Source organism: Podarcis erhardii (genome assembly GCF_964252035.2).
Source record: "Podarcis erhardii genome assembly, chromosome: 7".
Lineage (NCBI taxonomy): Eukaryota > Metazoa > Chordata > Lepidosauria > Squamata > Lacertidae > Podarcis > Podarcis erhardii.
This window is the reverse complement of record NC_138511.1, coordinates 56,680,344-56,702,406: the sequence shown is the minus strand read 5'-3', so window position 1 is coordinate 56,702,406 and position 22,063 is coordinate 56,680,344. Positions and strand designations below refer to the sequence as shown.

At 43.6% G+C, this 22,063-nt stretch overlaps 1 protein-coding gene across 2 annotated transcripts in view; it reads left to right on the top strand.

The window, feature by feature from the left end:
• Window positions 1-22,063, top strand: part of GLG1 (golgi glycoprotein 1) — a 68,960-nt gene that overhangs the window by 30,092 nt on the left and 16,805 nt on the right. For both annotated transcript variants that reach the window (XM_081872364.1, XM_081872365.1), the window contains exons 4-13: window positions 4,449-4,664; window positions 5,180-5,383; window positions 6,033-6,104; window positions 6,925-7,108; window positions 10,999-11,213; window positions 16,342-16,463; window positions 16,865-16,966; window positions 18,513-18,666; window positions 20,882-21,019; window positions 21,492-21,578. In XM_081872364.1, the coding sequence (XP_081728490.1) occupies window positions 4,449-4,664; window positions 5,180-5,383; window positions 6,033-6,104; window positions 6,925-7,108; window positions 10,999-11,213; window positions 16,342-16,463; window positions 16,865-16,966; window positions 18,513-18,666; window positions 20,882-21,019; window positions 21,492-21,578 (1,494 nt within the window). The remainder of the gene's footprint in view (window positions 1-4,448; window positions 4,665-5,179; window positions 5,384-6,032; window positions 6,105-6,924; window positions 7,109-10,998; window positions 11,214-16,341; window positions 16,464-16,864; window positions 16,967-18,512; window positions 18,667-20,881; window positions 21,020-21,491; window positions 21,579-22,063) is intronic.

Sequence of the window (22,063 nt, the reverse complement as noted above, 5' to 3'; positions counted from 1 at the left end):
TTCAGAATCAGCAAATAAACCAGGCAAAATGCTAGCATGGTTACTTAAAAAGAAACAAAAAGACAAAACAATAAGCAGAATAATAGATAAAGGAGAAATTACAAATGACCCTGAAAAAAAATCAAAAAAAGTTTTGTAAATTACTATAAAAAATTATACAAAGCAGAAAAGATTGAGGAAACTAAAGTAGAAAAATTTCTCATAAACAACAGAGTGCCAAAAATAAAAGCAAGATTGATTATAAATGGTAAAACATCAGAAGCCTTTAGTATCTCTAAGGGAACAATACAGGGCTGCCCTTTATCATCCCTCCTATTTATCACAGTCCTAGAAGTATATTTAAAAGCAATAAGAGAAGATCCTAGGATAGATCTTCTTAAGCAAAGAGCTTATAACATTAGGGCCTTTGCAGACAACCTAATAATCACAATGGAAAACCCACTAGCGAGTATTTGAGCAACACTGGAAAAAACGAAGGAATTTGGACAACTATTAGTATTCAAAATTAATGCAGTGATACCTTGGTTTGCATACGTCTTGATTTCATTCGTTTTGGATTACAAACACGTCAAACCCAGAAGTGCGTGTCCCAGTTAGCAGCCTCTTTTTGGATTAAAATCCTTTTTTTTTTTTGGATTACAAACAAAATTTTTTTAGAGGCCCCATTGGTGAAAGCGCGCCTTGGGTTACAACCTGTTTGGGTTTACAAACGGACCTCCAGGATGGATTATGGTTGTAAACCAAAGTACCACTATAATGAGAAAACAAAACTCACGGTGAAAAATCTAGATATATAAGAAAGCAGATTTAGAAGCAGAGACAGGACTTAAAAGTAACAAATAGAGCAAAATATTTAGGAATTTGGATTACTATGAAAAATATTAATTTATATAGAAGATAATTATGTAAAGGTATGAAAAGAAATTAAAAAAGATGTAGAGATCTGGAGTAAATTTAAGTTTTGCTGTGGGGAAGAATATCTTCAATCAAAATGGTCGTCTTACCAAAAATGAGGATCCAATGGCCTCAATTGCTTTAAAGAAGGGCACAGATTCTTGGCTAAATACATATGTCAGGGCAAAAAACCCCAGAATTAAATTTAAATTACTAACAGAAGTCAAAGATAGAACAGGGTTTAGAATGCCAGATCTTAGGATTTATTATGAAACTGCTTGCCTGGTTTGGCTCAAGGATTGAATGATATTAAAGAATACCAAATTATTGGACATAGAGGGCTGGGATAACATAGTAGGTTCGCATGGTTATTTGGGCTACAATAAAATTAAAATTCATAAGGCATTTTTAAATCACATTATTAGGAAAGCTTTATATGAAGTATGAAACAAAGGCACAGGAATAAGCTGGTTGCAATTATTATTATTATTGTTGTTGTTGTTGTTGTTGTTGTTGCAATTATTATTGTTGTTGTTGTTGTTGTTGTTGTTATTATTATTATTATTATTATTATTATTATTATTATTTATTTGTATCCTTCCCATCTGGCTGGGTTTCCCCAGCCACTCTATGCGGCTTCCAACAAAGATTGAAAATACATTAATATGTCACACATTTAAAACTTCCCTAAACAGGGCTGCCTTCAGATGTCTTCTGAATGTCAAGTAGTTGTTTATCTCTTTGACATCTGATGGGAGGGCATTCCACAGAGCAGGGGCCACTACCGAGAAGGCCCTCTGCCTGGTTCCCTGTAGCTTTGCTTCTTGCAGTGAGGGAACTGCTAGAAGGCCCTCTGCGCTGGACCTCAGTGTCTGGGCAGAACAATGGGTGTGGAGATGCTCCTTCAGGTATACTGGGCCGAAGCTGTTTAGGACTTGAAAGGTTAGCACAAACACTTGAATTGTGCTCGGAAACGTACTGGGAGGCAATGTAGGTCTTTCAGGACTGGTGTTGTATGGCTGGCCGCTCCCAGTCACCATTCTAGCTGCCGCATTCTGGATTAGTTGTAGTTTCCGGGTCACCTTCAAAGGTAGCCCCACATAGAGCGCATTGCAGTAGGATATTGCAGTGGGAGATAACTAGAGCATACACCACTCTGGTGAGACAGTACCACCAACTGAATGCAATCTTTGAAAAATATAAAAAAACCAATGGATATGATATTAAATCTTAGAATTAGATAAAGAATTGATCACAAATGATGAAAAAAATCTGTCCAAAATGTATGAATTATTATTAAATTGGTACAAAGGACGAAGAAGTTAAAGAGGTTATGGTAAAGTGGGCCCAAGATTTTGGTTATTCAATTGAATGAGAAAAATGGGAAAATTTATGGAAAAGAACATAAAGTTTATAGCACATTACGCAATAAAGGAATGTTTTTTTAAAAATGATGTACAGATGGTATCTCACACCCTTGAAATTGACTAAAATATATAAAAAATACCAGTGGAAAGTGTTGGATGTGCAATCACAATGAAGGGAACTTTCTCCATATGTGGTGGACGTGCCCTAAAATAAAAAAAAATTGGCACAGTATTTACGATGAACTAAAGAAAATGCTAAGATTTACTTTCCCAAAGAAACCAGGAATGTTTTTATTGAGCCTAATAACAACAGACATCCCAAAAGATAATAAAGGAATATTTTTGTGTGCAGTTACTGAGCCATAATAGTAATTGCTAAACATTGGAAAAGTACTATAATACCAACAAAAGAAGAATGGATTTTGAAATTCTCAGAATACCTCCAACTGGTTAAACTTACAGGTCTAATAAGAAAGTATTCAAATAAGAGAATAAGGAGAGAGTGGGAAGTCTTTATAAACTATATGAAGAGAACTGATTCCCAGAATTATACTTGGCTTAGCTTAGAATAAAAATCTCATAGGTAATAAAAATGTTTCTCCAAAATTTAATCATTACAGATAACCAGTGATATGAGAAGAATGAACCACATGGAGTTAGCTGGAAGTCAGCTTTTTTCCTAACCCCATTTCTTTTTAGCTTCTTTCTTGAAGTGAATATTTTATTTTTCTTAGGAGAATATAGTGTCTATATTCTTGTCTGTAGTTTTTGTTATCATCACTGTATTTATGTGGGGTTTTTTGCTTTGTATGTTTCTGGTTTGGTATTACATGTTTGTTTTATTTATTGTTTATTAGTATGACGCATAAGTGTACATAAAGTATTTAAAAAAGAGAAAGAGAGGGAGAGGGAGCAATGTATCAGTGCTCAGATTCCAAGTATAGTGACCTAGCTTTTTTTCAGACCTAGTTGCATTCTGTAAACAGGTGACCAATGGGGATGGTCTTGAAATTTATTTGCTTTTTAAAAAATCCTATATTGCCTATTTCTCCAAAGAAACTCAAATTAATGTTAACAATATTCAACCTGTTTAACTAGTTCCAGCAGCATAAGAGTAACATTGAGCTGAGCCAGCAACAAATGAATAATTACCCAAAGTTCTTTTTGTCATGTGTGGTTTTTTCTACTCACATGTGCAATGAGCTTTTAAGGATTTTCTCCAAAATTTTGGGATGGGTGGGAACTGTCGGTAGATTGTCACAGTAGGATGGGAAAATCCCAACCCAGATTGTCATTCAGCCAGAAGCTTACTGAATTACCTTGGCCAGTCACATGGTCTAGTTCTGAGCTACCTCATAAAGTTGCTGTGAAGATGAAAAGAGAGAACTGTCTTAAGCTTCCTGGAGGAAAGAAAGGACATAAATGTAATAAATTTGATGGATTGTGTAAACTTGACTTAAAGCTTGATCCTCTGAAAAAGCACACAGTACCTCAGTCCCTGCTCTATTTAAGACCATGCTCAGAATATTGGTTTCCAATACCAGCCCTGAGCAGCTTTTCTCCATTTCATATCTAGTTGTCTTTATCATGCTGATATTTCAAAGGAGAAAACTGCAGACTGCACTTTATTCTCTGATTTAAAAAGCCATGTGTAATTACCCCTCATACATGAGAGATTGCAGGAATACTGCTATGTCACTTGGAGCTATTTCTGAATGTGGAAGATCGACTTTTATTATTGGATTAAGCTACTACAGCCATGTGGTTACAGTGGCTACCAGAAGATTAAATTCAAAACAGCTTTCAAGTAACTGAATGATACAGGCCCTGGCTACATTTGAGACTGACTCCTGACTGCCCTTGAGCACCGTATTTTGTATGTAGAGTCTAACAATGACATCTTAAGTTATTGAGTGATTACAGCTTGCTTTCATGGTCCTTTTAGTGTGGAGCTTGCAAAATTTATGTTCATTTTTGCTTTTAGGGTGAGGTGTGAGGGTTGACACCCCACATTTTCCATTCTCCAGGAACCTTTAGGGAATAAACAGTTGGCTCTCCTTTTCCATCCCCTTTTCTGAAAATTGGTGTCTCTATATTGAGAAACACCCTGAGTAGGCAGTAAATAAAATGATCTGCAAATGCCAAATGAAACACAGGCTTCTTTTTATCATGGGTCTTTCTGGACAGATCAAAGAGTGTGCTGATGAGCCTGTTGGGAAAGGTTACTTGGTGTCCTGCTTGGTAGATCACAGAGGAAACATCACTGAATACCAGTGTCACCAATACATCACCAAAATGACAGCCATAATTTTCAGTGATTACCGCCTGATCTGTGGCTTCATGGATGACTGCAGAAGTGATATTAACATCCTGAAGTGTGGCAGCATTCGTCTTGGAGAAAAGGTAATTCTGTTACAAAGTGATTCCATGTCCATTAAATTGGAGGTGGGAGGGAAGAGGATATTGTCTCATTAGAATCAATGTTGCTCCCAAGAAGCCAGTTGAAGTGTGACCACGTTCTATGGCCAGCATTTTAAATTACTATCCTATCTCCCTGTGATTTTATACCAGTGCTAGGCAGAAGGAATGTTTCTTGTGTGAGTGAATCTGGGCTGTCCTCTGGAAGGGGCACACCCTGGGAAAGTGCTTTTAGCCTTTGGTAGATTGAGGGTACCTTCAAATTTAGGTCAACTGCATGCTCTTTCAGGCTCAGGTATTTTATTGAGATACAGTGGTGTTTTCAGCTGCAGACTTTCTTGGGGCGGGTGGAGGACAGAAATTCAGGACCACAGGTGTACTGAATTGAACCATGTTCTTTCAACGTAAGACATGCTTCTGTAGGCTCCTAATGCAACATGCGGAAAAGAGCTAGATGGAAGTGTGTCTTGCTGCTGCTTAGCTTCTTTCTCTTCTTTCAGGATGTCCATTCTCAAGGAGAGGTGGTGGCCTGCCTGGAGAAAGGATTGGTAAAGGAGGCAGAAGAGATTGAGCCACGAATAAAGGTCTCAGACTTGTGCAAAAAGGCTATTCTCCGAGTAGCTGAGCTCTCCTCGGATGATTTCCACTTGGATCGGCACTTATATTTTGCCTGCCGGGATGACCGGGAACGCTTCTGTGAGAACGTAAGTTGTTGCTTGACATCGTCCTTCCCGTTGGACTAGCATCCATCTCCCCACCCTTTCCCCTCTCGCCTTGTCATTCAGTAAATGCTCCTACATGTAACAAATTAAGGAATACAAGAACAGATCTATCAAAGGTGCACTACAGATAATATAGGCAATATATTGAACTCATTTCAGAAATATGCATGGAAGTGTTAGTCATGAGCATGCACAACATATATAAATGACGGAGGACTTGTAAATCACAAAATGTTGGCCTATGGTAAAATGTAGCCAGTGTGATGTAGAGAATGGAATGCTGAAGTTGGACTGAAGAGATGTGCATATGTGGAGAAGACCCATGGAAATTAATGGGTCCATTACTTTCAGCTGGTCTGCTCTGAATAAAACTTGGTGGGATACAAAACCTGGGTTTTAATAGCCACTTAGCTATCACTGAGTGGCCTTAAACAAATAATTTTGCCTAACCTATTTCATGGTTTTGTTAGGGTAAAATGGGGATAATTGCATGTACCTTTGGTTTGAGGTCCTTGAAGAAAAAGGAGGCTATGAATGTGTTAATTTTTTTTTTTTTTATTATGGATACTAGGATCCTCTTAATATGTTTCCATATGACATTCATGACCAATATTGTTGCTGTGTTTCACAGACTCAGGCTGGGGAAGGCAGGGTGTACAAGTGTCTCTTTAACCACAAGTTTGAAGACTCTATGAGTGAAAAGGTATGTGCCTCTTTCACCTGGCCATTCCACTATCTTTCTTGACCCCAAAGCTTCTGCTTCTTGGTCACCTCATTTATTTATAGCATGCAATGGATAAGAAACAAATTAATACACAATATGGTGTATTATCTGAGGTTGGTCTGCTCCTGCCTCATCAGGGTGTGGTGGGTGGAAGAGCTCATGGAATCCTGTGTATAGGCTCAGAGCTGTGTTTTTAAAGGTAGCCGTAACTCTGTCTGTGACCTGCTGATGAACTTCCCATCTCTCAGTTACAGAGTTGCCTTGTGTGGTAGCAGTTAAATTGCATCAATAAGAATTAGCATCTCTGAGGAGGGAGAGCTGCTTTGTTACCTTCTCTAAAGGCATGTGCATTTTTCTTTGAGATATGTTGTTACATTCCTGAGAGACGGCGTTTTGAGTAAAGTGCAGACAAAGCATTTTATTGATCATTATTCCAGGTGTAATGCCCCATTGCTTCCTTAACGCTTTGAGCAGTATATGAGCAATAAATAGCAAACTGAAATGACAAGCTATGCTTGTGGTTGAAATGCTTTAAGAACTCTGCACTTTTGCTCCCCACGATTATTTCCCTTCCTCCTGCTGTAGGTTGCCTTGGATTTTCTAGAAATAGTGATGCATTTGAAACTAGCAGTGATGTATTCTATTTCTAGCAGTGGCTTGTTCTGAAAATTCAAGGCCAGCGGATTTTCTGTTCTACTCCTTTTGTCCAGTGTGAGCCAAATTACCTCTGGGTGACAAAAGAATGCTCCCTTGATGTTCCCTTGATCAGTAGCACAAGATATTTGATTGTTTTCCTCAGTGTCGTGATGCATTGACAACCAGGCAAAAGCTGATTGCACAAGATTACAAAGTCAGTTACTCATTGGCAAAGTCCTGCAAAAGTGATTTAAAGAAGTACCACTGTAATGTAGAGAACCTTCCTCGTTCCCGAGAGGCCCGACTATCCTACCTGCTAATGTGTTTAGAATCTGCTGTGCATAGAGGTAAGATATATTTTCCCCTTATTCCTCCTATTGCTTATATCTGATAAATAATTTGTGAAATGAAAAGTTGTGTAATGTGAGATTTTCAGGGCTTTATTGAAAGAAAATGGACATGGCAAAAGAATGTTTTTGGAGAATGTCTTTGGGCATTAGGATTCTGCTAGTTATCCATTACTCCATAGTTCTGCATCCCTGTCTCCCTTGTGCAACACCTTCTCTGTCTGTCCTTGCTTCCCTCTGCTCCCCCTGAGCCTTGACACTTGATGTTTCAGCTTGCCACCTTTGCTTCTTTGCATGAGGCTGGTTCTAGGTCAGACAGTTAAGTGAAGCGTGTTAAGGGGCTCGCCTGTCTTATGTCAGCAGACCATTCACAGTTGCCCAGGAGAAAGAAGGTCTAGCTGTTCTGTTGTATTCTCTATCTTGCCGTTCCATAATACAACATGTGCTTAGTTCTCATGGAGAGCGATGACAGCTGTGACTGCTGTTGCAGGTGGCGGCTCACTTGGTGGCATGCTCCCCTGTGAAAATAAATTCCTATACCTAGAAAATGAGTGTGCCACGGTTAAAATTCTTCTTTCAGACGTGTTAGTTTTCCTTTCTGCAGAGAACGTTTCATATGGGGGATCATTCATCATTTGAGCCCCATCTGCAGTCTGAAGTGGCACAGCCCAAGCACAGATTTACCACAGCCATCAGAACTATTAGGCCTTACCCAGATTCTAATCAGAATGCTACACTTGCATGATTAATCCCATCTCTCTGGAGAGCAACAGAGCAAGTCAGCTTTCTTTGATGTGTTCCTAGCATGCATTTCTTCTAGGTCAGAAGAAAACAACAGTAGTCACTGAGGACATGCTTAGCGCTTACACTATTAGGCCAGTCTTAAACGATTCCGCTTCAATACTTTTGGCACCTGCAAAAGTTTTGGGGTATTCAAATGCTTACTTTCCAGTCAGTGCATGTCCTGGAACTTCTGCTGAATCCCAGAACTTTTCATACCAAAAATGTTGGTGGTGGGGTTTGTTTTTGTACTGGATTTGTTGTGCTATAGCTCCTCCAGACAGCAATAATGTGGCATTGCAGAACAACTAATAAATCAGAATAAATCCACCACTAAAGCATCTTTATGGTGCCAAGAACATGCTGCAGAATTCACTGACAAAAAAACACGTGTCCATAATACCAGACCATTGATCCAGCTAGTTCACTATTATCTGCACAACAGCTGGCTCCCCAGGGTTCTCAGTGACATCAGTCTATTAAATGTAACTTGTTAGTATTTGCAGATGGACAGACCTCTAAACTATAAAAGCTATAGCTATTATATAACACCAACTTCATCTTTTCAAAGTTACATTTGAATCTAATTGATTTACACCTGAGCCAACATATACATTATTTAGGCTGTAACAGACTGACTCCCTTTGGTGCAGAGGTGGATATCCTTTTTATTGTTGAGGGCCAAGTGTAGTGGCAGGTGCTCCATTCCAGTAGGTGTGGCTGGAGCCAGTGATGGTTGGGGCCATTCACACAAACATAGACACACTCCATGGGAAAGACAAACACAGGGAGAGTTTACCCTCCTTCCATGTGCCATCATCTTCATCACAATCATGCTTCTCCCAGCTTGCCAAGCAATTGTGTTGGTAATAAGGGGCAGAGGGAGTGTGATTTTCGTGGAGAAGACATTGTATGGGCTTGCGGGAGCATGAATTTGGGGAGGCAGCAATTTGAGGAAGGGAGTGAAATGGAATGTGGCTGTATGGAAAACTCTGAGGGCTCTGGGTTTGCTGACATGTGCTTTGAAGACTGTTTCTGTCTGTAGTGTCAAGCGTAGCTTAGTGCATTCCACTGTTGTCCTCTAGAAGCCTGATAGGTCAGGCAGATCTGAGTGTGAGAATGGCAGAACAGGCTCCTTTTCCAAAGCACAAGGCCATGTCTGCAAGCTGTTCTGCGCTGAATAGCCCTTAGTCAAGGGAGAAGCCATCTCATGCCTTTGGGCATTCTCTGAAAGGGTAATATTGTGGACAACCTATTTACTTAGTTACTTCTCTGCTGTGACGGACCACACTCAAGTCTTTACACCAGGGAGTTTTGAGCAATTCACTAAAGATGTTAAAGTTAATGTTCATAGTTTTTATTCTTTCCAAGGAAAAGTAAATGTTAGTATCTTTCTGCTTGACATAGCTGAGGAGAAGTGTGGGACTCCCCTTGAGTTCCCCCCCTGGCTTGATGGTTTGGCATTGAGATTCCATTCAAACCGGTCAGGTGGCCTTGGGGGAATATCCAGTAAAGCTGGGTGTTTTTCTCTAGCTGTGGTTCATTTTCTGCAAACTCAGCATGTTGCATTTGGCAGTGTGTGATCTTGATAGTCTCTGTTTTCAGGTTATGGTGTTCTTTCCCCCCACCTGCAGAGCTCTAAAAGCATTATTAAACACAGGGGTGGGCAACCTTTTTTTTTTAAAAAAAAAAATCAAGTCCTGCATTTCCTCATAAATAATATGTTGGAAGCCGCATGCTGGTGGTTGGTGGAGTTGATGATCAGCAGAGGCAAAGACAACATGTTCTGGACTGCTAATCCAGAGTAAAGGCTGCCCTTGCTTCAATTTTATCATAGCTACTGCAGATTAGAATCCTATGCAGGTCTTTTCAGAAATAAACCCCACTAAGTTTGATGGAGATACTCATTTATACAGCTTTCCCCCTTAAACCATGCAACCAGGAAAAAAGCAGTGTGTGTGTGTGTGCGCGTGCGCGCACACACACACACACACAATATCAGTTTATCAAATAGAATCCTGCACCTTTCATTTGTATTGAAACTACATAAAAAGAAAAGGAAACACCTTTTTAAGAGCCAGGGAAAGGAAGGAGGAAATGAACCAGAAGGAAGGCAACAACTCTGATCAAATGAAAGGGTAGGACAGCTTCAGGAGAAATTGGGGGCTGCATAAAATGGCCCTCAGACAGATGCTTGCTCACCAGTGAATAGATGGATAGGCAACTAGTGGTCCAGAAGGACCTGTTTTTTCTACCTGCTGTGGTTTGTTAAACCTACTGCTAAGGCATCTTTCTCTAAATCAGAACAGTTATTATCCCTTTATGAAGTAGTCTAGAAATGTGTGGCAGCATTCTTTTATATACGCAGGGCAGGCTTAAAAGGCAGTGGGTGCCACCACCAGCACCCTGCTAGTCCTGAGATAGAAAATATTTGTGTTGAGTGTCAATTTTTTCTGACTTCTCTGCTGAAGAAAGTCAAAATCAATATAATCAAGTTACAGTACTCAGAAATGAGAATATTTTCTCCTTGTATCTTTTGCTACTGACTAAAGGAAGGATGACAAGCTGCACACATCACTGAAGACCTATCATTGATCCCTGGAAGTCTTGTTCAGCTCCTTTTCTCTCCCTGGCCTTCCCCTTCACTGCTTTGGCAATTTATTCCATTGCTGCTCACATGCTTCAAGCACAGTGTATCCAATAGATTAAAACTGGTGTTCTTGTAAAGGATATTGTGCACATGTGCACAGAGGAGGCACAGTTCTGATTGCAATGCACACTCCAGTGCAACCTGGTGTTTTCTCTGATTGCCTGTGAAGAAATAGAATGCAAACCTGTGATAAGGAGAGGCTTCAAAATAGCTCTGAAATGGTAGAGCTAATGGCAGTAGTGCTTGTGGCTCTTTAGGGATTCCAGCTGCCTGGCACTATCTTCCTTCCCAGTTAGCTCTGGATTTCTGCATAGAATTTGTTTGCTCAGTGTGTCATTTGATGTAATCTTTAAAAGCAGAATGGCACTGGTCACACTGATGGGGCTGCATGTACCTTGGCTATGTTCAGTGTCCCTTGGGCTGATGTCTTATAACCTGTATCTACTACGGTGTGCCTTAGGTCGGCAAGTGAGCAGTGAATGCCAGGGAGAAATGTTGGACTACCGGCGCATGTTGATGGAAGATTTTTCACTGAGCCCAGAGATCATCCTCGGTTGCCGCAGTGAGATTGAGCACCACTGCTCAGGACTGCATCGGAAGGGCCGCACCCTGCATTGCCTGATGAAAGTTGTGCGAGGAGAGAAGGGGAACTTGGGAGTCAGCTGCCAACAGTCGGTAAGGTTGTCATGGGGAGCCTTTTCATGACAGTCTCAACCCCCACATCTGAAATCTTGTTCATTTTTGCCCAGCTGGTTTTAATATTTTGAACCAGAGCCTGACTTATTGGCACCTTGAGCCAAAGGAAGAATCTCAGGCATCATTCAGAGAATCCAAAGATTCAGCTTGGGTCTCCTAAATAAATGCTTCTCAGAGCACTCGGCTGCCATATACCGTATTTTTTGCACCATAACACTCACTTTTTTCCTCCTAGAAAGTAAGGGGAAATGTCTGTGCGTGTTATGGAGGAAATGCCTACGGGTGGCATGCCTACGGATTTTCCTCCTCTAAAAACTACGTGCGTGTTATGGTCGGGTGCGTGTTATAGAGCGAAAAATACGGTATGTGTTCCCCATCCAAAGCAATGCTTCTCAAGGTTTCACGGAGGAGTCTTTCAGTGGCCAGTGGCCATAACAGCTACAAGGAACTTTGGTGTTAAAAGTAGCCCTACCTCTTGAATACCAGATGCTAGGAATAAACATGTGCAGGCTATAGTCAACAGCTTTCAGAAGCCTATGGGTTGTGACTGTTGGAAACAGAGTGCATGACTACATCAGCAGTCTTCAACCTTGTGGCTTCTGGGTGTTCTGGGCTAAAATTCACACCAGCCTCAGCCATTATGGCCATGTAGATGGCACCTGTAGTCCAAAATATCTAGAATGCACCAGGTTGGAGAGGTCTCTTCTAGATGGTCCTTGGTCTGACCCAGCAAAGTAATACTTCTCTTTTGAATACCTGAATCATTTCCCTGGGAGAACAGAATGTGTGGCAATGGACTCTACGTTACTGGGAGTAGAAGAATTTTCTTGTGTGTCCTGCCCACTGTTTTAGCTTCTGTGGGCTGATGCTGAAGTAAGACCTGAGTTGGGATGCAGGTGGAAGCTGCAGGGAGGCTTAGCCCTCAAAGCCCCAACATCCATTTAGGGGAATCCCAATGAAACAGTTGGCTAGAGCTGATTAAAAAGCTCTATCAACTACTTGTAAAAAGGCTTTTCGGGTAGCTTCAGGCTATTAAACTCAGAAGCTGTTATGTTATTCCAGGCTAACCCACCTTCTTTGTAAAGTAGCCAAGAGGAATGTAATGGGCATAACATATTAATTCAAGCAAAGCTTTTGACCTAATCCCATGTGACTTCTTAAGTTCTTCAGGGGGAAACGTGAACTGGAACAACTTAGTGTAAGGAGTTGGATACGCATGGTGATAGAAGAAAATTGGATTGAACTAGGAGACCAGTGACTATTTCTCTCCAGCTCTTAGGCTTCTCATAATATATGCACAATTCATTTTGCATGCATTGGAAGTGTTGTATGCATTTGGGAGGAATTTGGAGTAGCTTCATATTAATTACTTTCCCTAAAACAAATCTAAGCGTAAAAGAAGAAAAGCCTTTATCTTGTAACATGTGATGGTCAGAACATATTTGCATTCTTCTGAAAATATACTGCTGAGGCAGACAAGAATGTACGGTGGCTGCTCAGTCTCTATCCCATTGCATAAAAACAGATTCACGCCTTCCCTTCCACGGGCACCAGTCACTGCATAGAGGCAAAACTTGTGTGTTGAATAGTAAGATTCTAGCCCTTATTGTTGTAGATGAAAAACTGAAGATGCAGAGTCAGTGTGTACTTAAAACTAAGAAACCAGAAGGAGATTGGGACAATGTGGCCGATTCCACTAGTTTAGCCTGGGCTCCCCAATGCAGCACCTGTGGACACCAACTTTTATTTTTTTTTATGATGTTTCTGGCTGGTGTGTGTAGGGGGCCTACTTTTTTGTCTTATTCGGTGGGGATGTTTCTGAGTATTGCTAGCTTTTCTTTGATATAATGGGTACTTTTGTTGCCTATGACAATACTTTAAAAGGTGCCTCTGGGCCCGTAAACATTGGGACCTTTGTATAGACATAGGACTTTTTCTCTGCTTCACTTCATGGCTTCTGATAATCCATCCCATGCCTTACTTCCCAATGCTGCCGATCTTTCTCCTCAAAATCTCATTTTTCCTCTGAATGATTTATTCAGGTTTCACTGTTGGGTAGCATTTTTGGAGTAGTATTGTGCAGGAGCTATGTTCACCCTCCTACTACATCCTTGTTTTTATGTAATTGGTTGTGTTAATCTTGACTGCTGCCAATAGCAAATGCACTAAAAAGCTTGACAGCCTTATAGTTTGGAGGCTGGGGGAGCCCAAGCACATGATTAATGACATTGACACTCTCACCCCCCCCCCAAAAAAAACCCCTTCCTTTTTTCTCAATGCTGATCCCAGCATAGCTCACTGATGATTGCCTGAGACAAAATCAGAAAGCCCATCAGGCCATGTGCTTGCTTGTTCTTTTATATTGGAGATGGCTTGGTGTGATTGTCAGGCTAGATTCCAGGGATCTTCCACCTCAAATGATGAGAGCAGGATAATTGTTTCCCAGGCAGGAACAGATTGTTAGAACATGGCTATTTCCCCCAGGCAGCTTAGCCTCAATTCAGCATTATGACTGCTTTGATGTATATACTTACACAGTGAAGTTGGGGCTTTGATGCTACTAAACACTCCTCTAGACTTGACACCACTTTACTTGATAGGCTTTGAGGGGGACATTGCAACACGTGCTGGTGGGGAAAGGCTAAAGTACGGTTGTACTGTTGTGTGATGCAACCTGGCAGTTTGGCTTCTTGGAAAGAGCTTTGCTTGCAAAGAAATGGGAAGTGCCCCGATATCTGCAAATGCTGCCCTGTGGTTCTGTCAAGGGGAGCAAAAAGGCTCTGTGGTCTGTGATGGCTCCATGGCCACATGAATAAATGGCTTTGCCCCATGCCCCCCGCCCCCAGCATTTCACTAGATTCATCTCAGTTGAGGTTAAGATCTGTGATGTAAACAGATTCCTAAATTTGAAATTGGCTTAATTCCCAGGCTACGGGTTCCACTAGGAAACAATCAGTGCAGAAATCTGCCCATTCTCTGCTCCTCCAACTTTGTAGAGCTTAATTTCCAAGAGTGAGTGTTACATGTTGAAGGAATTCTTAAGCTCCATTGGCTTTTTCTCAGGCCTTTGTGGTGAGATGCCATTTAGTTCTGCTGCTTTATGCTGCTGCTGCTTTAGCAAAAAAACAAAACAACCTGTGTTGCATAAGTCTACCTGTGCTGCTCAAGTCATGCTTCAGTGGAGTCTGAATCCTTGAAAAACCACTTCTCTGCTAGTATACCGTATTTTTTGCCCTATAGGACGCACTTTTCCCCCTCCAAAAATGAAGGGAAAATGTGTGTGCGTCCTATGGGGCGAATGCAGGCTTTCGCTGAAGCCTGGAGAGCGAGAGGGGTCGGTGTGCACCGACCCCTCTCCCTCTCTAGGCTTCAGGAAGCTACCCACAAGGCTCCCCCGGCTGGTGCAGAGCTGCCTGCATCCTGAAGCCCCGGCGCGCTGAGCGGTTGCGCCGGGGCTTGGGGAAGCTCTGCACAAGCCACAGGATGGCTCCCCTGGCTTGCGCAGTGCTGCCTCTTATCCCGAAGTCCCACGCGCTCAGCAGTCGCGCCGGGGCTTCGGGTAGCTCTGCGCAAGCTGCAGAAGGGCTCCCCTGGCTTGCGCAGTGCTGCTTCTTATCCCGAAGGCTCCCCCGGCTTGCGCAGCGCTGCTTCTTATCCCGAAGCTACCCGAAGCGACTGCTCAGCACGCCGGGGCTTCGGGATAAGAGGCAGCGCTGCGCAGCGCTGCCTCTTATCCCGAAGTCCCGGTGCACTCAGCAGTTGCGCCGGGGCTTCAGGTAGCTCTGTGCAAGCCGCGGGATGGCTCCCCCGGCTTGCGCGGCTTCTTATCCCGAAGCTACCCGAAGCGACTGCTCAGCGCGCCGGGGCTTCGGGATAAGAGGCAGCGCTGCGCAAGCCGCGGGATGGCTCCCCCGGCTTGCGCAGTGCTGCCTCTTATCCCGAAGTCCCAGCGCGCTGAGCAGTCACGCCGGGGCTTCGGGTAGCTCTGCACAAGCCACGGGATGGCTCCCCCGGCTTGCACAGCGCTGCCTCTTATCCCGAAGTCCCAGCGCGCTAAGCAGTCGCGCCGGGGCTTCGGGTAGCTCTGCGCAAGCTGCAGAAGGGCTCCCCTGGCTTGCGCAGTGCTGCTTCTTATCCCGAAGGCTCCCCCGGCTTCCGCAGCGCTGCCTCTTATCCGAAGCCCCGGCCCGCTCAGCAGTTGTGCCGGGGCTTCGGGTAGCTCTGCGCAAGCCACGGGAGGGCTCCCACGGCTTGCGGAGAGCAGCCTGTTCTGGGGGTTGGGGTCGGGGCCCTATGGGGCGAAAAATACGGTACCTTTATGAGCATGATGCTCAACTCAGTCTCAACAGTTGCCTCTTCACCGCCCACCCACCACAAATAACAGCACTAGGCACATGTTCCTAGCCCCAGGCTGTCCTTTGTTACATCAGGCCCCTGTGCCATTTTCTCGGGAAGGCCCCTGTTGCTCATGTACATGACAGAAGTTCTGGGTTTGGGAGATTAGATCCTCCTGCTCCTGCTGTTCTCTTGGCTCTCCTCCCCTTCAGTTTCAGTGGCAAGAAGGCCTGGTGATGTGGCTGGCTGCACAATTAAGCTCCATGTACTGTCGTTTGGATACTGAAAATAGAACAGGGAAGTCCCCAGAGTTGCAAAATATCCGGATTGCCCCATGCTGCAGGGATGACCTGACACCTTGGCTTTCTCAGTCATGCCTGCAGTTTCTGGATGCAGATGAGGTGACAGCAACATAAAAACTCTGGTTCTGGCTGAGTCATACACAAGGGAGAATGCTCTTCCATTTGGCACATCTTAGCTGTTTGCCATTAACTGGTCTTGGTCTTGGAAGATAAATCATTTGTTCAAAAGCTGCTTTTCCTTGGCAAACGGTTAGCCCTTTTTGTGTGGGAGGGAGCAGTTCACATCCATGGGAATGTTTGAAAGATGTTCTCCACTTCAGGAGCTGGTACTGAAATGAGATGGGAAGGGGGCAGAATCCCTTGAGGTTAGCTTTGCAGTTCTGCCAGTGACAGAAGCCAGGAAACCAACTTCCTGAACTACTCTGCCATTGTTGTTAAACTCTTCCCCCCACTTCTCTTTCCTCCTCCAGCTTCAAACTCTAATCCAGGAGGCAGACCCTGGTGCTGATTACCGCATTGACAGAGCATTGAACGAAGCCTGCGAATCAGTGATACAAACAGCCTGCAAGCACATCCGTGCTGGAGACCCCATGTAGGTGATGGAGATCCCCTGCTTTTGCTACAGTTTACTGCTGTTTTAGCTTGGGCTGAAAGAAGCCTGTTCAACCTGGGGGAAGAGATGGACTCAGATGGTCTCTTACATAAAGAGAGATGTTGACTTGGGGTGAAAGGGTTTCTTGTGGGCATACAGGCAGACTTTTATTATGCAACAGCTTCTCATCACCCTTACAAATGCAAGCTGTGGGAAAGTACAGGCCAAAGGTAGACCACTATGGAGAAGCACATGTGCTTTAAAGCATGCAGTTACTCAGCGCTCCCTTTCTACAAATACCTCCTTCCCCTCCCACCAGTGAGATGCTCCTTGTTGCAATGTCTGGTATGAAGGCTCGTGTAGATTGCATATATCAATATAACATGACTTTCTTTCCATAGGATTCTCTCTTGCCTTATGGAGCATTTGTATACAGAGAAGATGGTGGAAGATTGTGAGCACAGGCTCCTGGAGCTCCAGTACTTCATCTCACGGGACTGGAAGTGAGTGCTGGGCATGGGGACCCTCAGGGGCCCTGCAGTTCTGTTGCAGGACTTTCTAGCAGCGGCAGTTGGGTCAAAAAGGTCTTGTACTGTGGGGTCATGGGTGGCTTTAATTCTCTAGTCACTAGCTAGAGGTTCAGAAAGAGTTATTTTCATTCACAACTTGGAGTATTTGATGTTTATACACAACCGTTATTCTCCAAATTTCTGTCAATGCCTGCTACAGGAGGGGGAGACAAATTAATGTAGAGGTTCTAGCATGGGCATTACCTTCAAGAGCTGCCTCATATTGAATGTGCACCACAGGATAATGCCCTCTCACCCCAAATTTCAGCCTCCGCCTAACTATGGAGGGTGTCTCAGTGTAAGCATTGTGTCAAAAGTAAAGTTTCCTGTACTTATGTATTATTAATAGTGTTTTATGAACTGTCAGCTCATTAAGAAAAAATTGTGGTGATGTACAACACCATCAAGTTATAATTATGTTTAAACATCATACGATTATAAAAACATGAAATACAGAACAAATGGCTTAATGCTAACTGACATTCTCTAAACACACTTAAGGCCTTTGTGATTACAGTAGGAACAGCGTTCTAAAGTACTGGTGCCACTATGCTTTTTAAAAACTTTAGTTTGCATAGAAACCAAATGAAAGTATGATAACTGTTGGATAGTTAGGAGGGCTTCTCCAGCTGATCACAGTTAGCTGGCTGGTATAAGAGCATAGGGCCTGTTTCTCATGAGGACATATTTCTTTCTAGTGTAGGGTTTAAATTGTTTTTGCTCCTTAAGAGCAAAATTCTTACGTACGTTCACATTCTTATGTGTACCAATGCACTTTAACATTTGCATAAAATTTTATAGCCCCAAATGGCTTACAGAAAATCTTCATAATCATATTAAAATCTCAAACTGCAAAACTGTTACACAGTTGGAATTGGTTGCAGTAAAAAAACACAGATATTTTATTGACAAGACTTTAAATATGTCTCAGTTTTATTACTCAGGTGACTCGCAACTTGTGTGCATTTAACTTGTGCAGTTGATGGCTGACCAGTTGAAATTTCAAAAATTAAATGCATGGACGTCTGAGAACTTAAACGCTCTTTTTGCACATTGTTTTCCCAGCACAAAAAGAGCTTTTAAGCTCTCAGACTTGCTTACTGGGCTCTGGGAGGATCTTGAATAATCTCAGACAGTCCCATGAGATCTTGTGGAAAACTCTTTGCCTTGCCTGGGGGCGGTGGTGTTATAAGACTCATTCAGCACAACAGCTCCAGAAGGTAAGGATAGTCATGTGGGAGAGATTTGACTATACGTGTTTTTGAGTATATGCACTGTCCCTGGAACATAACCCCTGTGCAAGTTGCGAGTGACCTGTATGGCTAAATGGAAATTGCACCTATTAAGGTTTTCATTTCTGATTTACTACATTCTAGAGGTGAAATGTTGTGTTGAAGTGAAATGCTGTTAATCTTAGGTGTGTGAAGAAAGGGCATTTTAGAACCTCATGGTGGCTTCACTGATTCTTCTACTTTGACAGACTGGATCTTGTGCTCTACCGCAAGTGCCAGGGAGATGCATCCCGACTTTGCCATACACGCGGCTGGAATGAGACGAGTGAGATGATTCCTCCTGGGGCCATCTTTTCCTGCCTGTACAGACATGCCTATCGTACAGAGGAACAGGGGAGGAGGGTAGGCACCAGTCAGTTGCTTTAGCAGTCCTCCTTTATTGGAAAATGAATGTGATTTGGGGGCATGTGCTAATTTACCTGTGGCTTCAAATGTAAGCTTTGAATATCTCTTTAAGGCAGCAGAGAAACTGAACAGGTTATACTGGGGGAAAGCATGGAGGCAAGCCAATTATAGTCCACTCTACAGGTCACCTGGATGCTTTGTGACAACTAAGTAGGTATAACAAATGGAGACCCCTGTGCTTCTGTTTTAACCCTCTGAGATTGGGGTTTAATGTTTGAGCCTCTGGAGACTCAAACAGGAGTGCAGGAATTCCCCTAAAACCCTTTAGGAAGAAGCCTCAGGAAACACTTTTGTAGCTAAGGTATGTGGTCTTGCCTCTGCTTTTTGTAGCTGAGGTCAGTGCTGAATATAGTGGGAAATCTCTTCATATGAAGGGTGGAGAAACAAAATAGGTGGCTTGTTGCATGAATGGCTGGTGAAGTTGTGACCACCAGACAGATAATCAGTATCCTGTAGGTGGTACCGTATTTTTCGCCCTATAGGACACACTTTTTCCCCTCCAAAAATGAAGGGGAAATGTGTGTGCGTCCTGTGGGGCAAATGCAGGCTTTCACTGAAGCCTGGAGAGCGAGATGGGTCAGTGCGCACCGACCCCTCTCGCTCTCCAGGCTTCAGGAGAGCCGCAGCGCCAGCCCCACAAGGTCGGAGGACAGCGGGGAGGCGGAACGCCGCCATCCCCCTGTCTCCTGATGTGGTTTGGAGGCTGACGGTGGGGAGATGCGTGCTTCTCCCCGCTGCCTGCACCGCAAGCTCCGGGGACAGCTGCGAGGCGCAGCGCGTCTTCCCGCTGTCCCTGGACCTGGTCTGCAGGTGGGCGGCGGGGAGAAGAGTGCTTCTCCCCACTGCCTGCCCCGCAAGCTCCGGGGACAGCTGGGAGGCGCAGCGCATCTTCCCGCTGTCCCCGGACCTGGTCTGCAAGTGGGCGGCGGGGAGAAGAGCGCTTTTCCCCGCTGCCGGCCCCACAAGTGCCTGGGGGGGGGAAATAATTCCCCCCCTTTATTTCCCTCCCAAAAAACTTGGTGCGTCCTATGGGCTGGTGCGTCCTATGGGGCGAAAAATACGGTAATTAGAATGTGGTTGGTGATGAGCTGAGCTGCATAATCAGGAATTCATGTAAGTGCAGTTTTTGCTGGGTTGAGTCATTTCAGACTTGGGGGCTGTAGGAAGAAAAAGGGAATCCATGTGTGAATGCTTCCCGCATGTAAACTTTCTCCACAGGCAGAACTAGCATGTTGGGGAGAAGTGAGTTCTCAAACATCATCTCCCACCACAGCCTGAAATAGTGAAACCTTGAAAAAGGTGCACTGCATGACTTCCTGGCCTTGTATTCCAGTTTATAAACTGAAGCTGGGGAGGAGAGGACAGTCTGCTGCCTCTTCTTCTACAGCATAAGTGATACCCACATACCTTTTCCCCTTCCCACCTTCTGAAGTAAGAAGGTGGCTTGTTGCTGCTTTGTGCCTGCTCAGGAAAGAACTGTTGAACAGACAGCTGCTCAGTTGCTCTGCTAGTCATTCTCCCTGTGGGGGAGAAAAATGGAGTAGTGCCTTGCTCCTTTTTTCTGCCTTCTTTTTCTGCCAACATGAATTATGGTGGGTCTCCACTTGCTATGTCTAATTAGTTTTCAGGTTTCAGTAGTAAAATCTGTGTAGGATGCCATGCACAGCTGCCTGTCCCTGGCACCGTTTTCAGAGTACCAAGAATTTTAAATCCCCAAAGAGTCCTTGCCATGCTCTAGCAGATCCTTCTGACTTCTGCTAGCCTGGAGATTTGAGGTTATCCCTACCAATCTAGCACTAGGCTTGTTTGTATTTTATTGGCTTCTTCTCTTAAACAGCAAGCCAGCCCCTCCACACACATGATGCCACGGTATCTCGTTCACTTTTTGACAACTTGTTTAGACTTGTCCTTCAATTAAACACCTTCTGTCTGGATGTGGGGACTTGTCCATCTAGGCTGCAGGGGAGGTTAAAAAAATGAGGGGAGGGAGGGACCTGCATGGGAGGCCTGCTCTGGGCCTGTGTGGGAGGTGACCAAGCATAGCATAAAGAGAACTTTACTTTTACTAATGCTGGAAAGAGCTCCTTCCTTCCCAGATCTGAGCAGTTGGGGTTGTTCATCTGGAACAAATTTGTACACTTGTTCTTGGCAGCTATCCCGGGAATGCAGGGCAGAGGTACAACGAATTCTACACCAGCGTGCCTTGGATGTAAAACTGGATCCAGCTCTCCAGGACAAGTGCATGATAGATCTGGGGAAGTGGTGCAGTGAGAAAACAGAGACTGGACAGGTATCTCAAAAATTTAAACCAATAATCTCATGTTGAAATTGTTGTATAAGTTAGAAAGCCAAACACATTCACTTTAAATGCCCTGGTTCTGCTATTTCTTCATAAACATTTCTGAATTTTACTAAATTTTAATGTTCAAAAGTTTCTGTATTGCGTTTTGTGCTTCGATTTAGCTTAATTAGTGAAGGGAAGGCACTAAACCCATGTGTGCATCAGGAGAAAGCAAAGCATTGTTTGTCCCAATTTATCCAACCTAGAGCAACCTGGAGTGGTGACTTGCTGATCCCAGGGGTTATGTTGCATTGCAGTGTCTCTAAACACCACTTTTAAAGTCCATAGCAGAAGTGTGGTGTTGGTTGGGGTGAAACGAAAGATGTCCCAGAGACATAGGAAGGTGCATTTGGGTGGCTTTCAAGGGATTAATGAGATGAACCCATTTGTTCTGTGTTAAGATTCTTTGTGTCCCCTTTAGGAACTTGAATGTCTCCAGGACCATCTGGATGACTTGGCGGCTGAATGCAGAGACATTGTTGGAAACCTTACAGAGCTGGAGTCTGAAGTAAGTAAGCTTTGTCTGGAAGGGAAAGCTCCAGTATTTAATTGTTAGACTTGCACCATGTGAATGGCTTGCTGATTTGTGGGTTGCCCTCCCAAGTATCTTCAAAAGGGTGCCATTTTCATGTATTTGAGTCATCTAAGAAAGAAGGTAAAGTATCAGATCTTAATTGGTTGTCCAGTAACTCAAGCCTGATATCATTAGAAAGAAGGAGTATTCATGTAAATGAGTCTTTCTTTCTTTCTTTCTTTCTTTCTTTCTTTCTTTCTTTCTTTCAGCTGTATGTGTAAAAGTTGTGCCTTTCTATGGCAGGTATCATTTCCTTAAAATGGCTGTGTTTTGGTCAACTCTAGTTAGCTTTTATTTGGGGCAGCAAACTTTAAGGCAGCCTTCCCCACCCTGGCCCCCTGCAGATGCTTTGGGCTTCACCTCTCATCACCCTCAGCCAGCACAGCTGGAAAAGCTGCTTTAAGCGATATTTTTTGCAA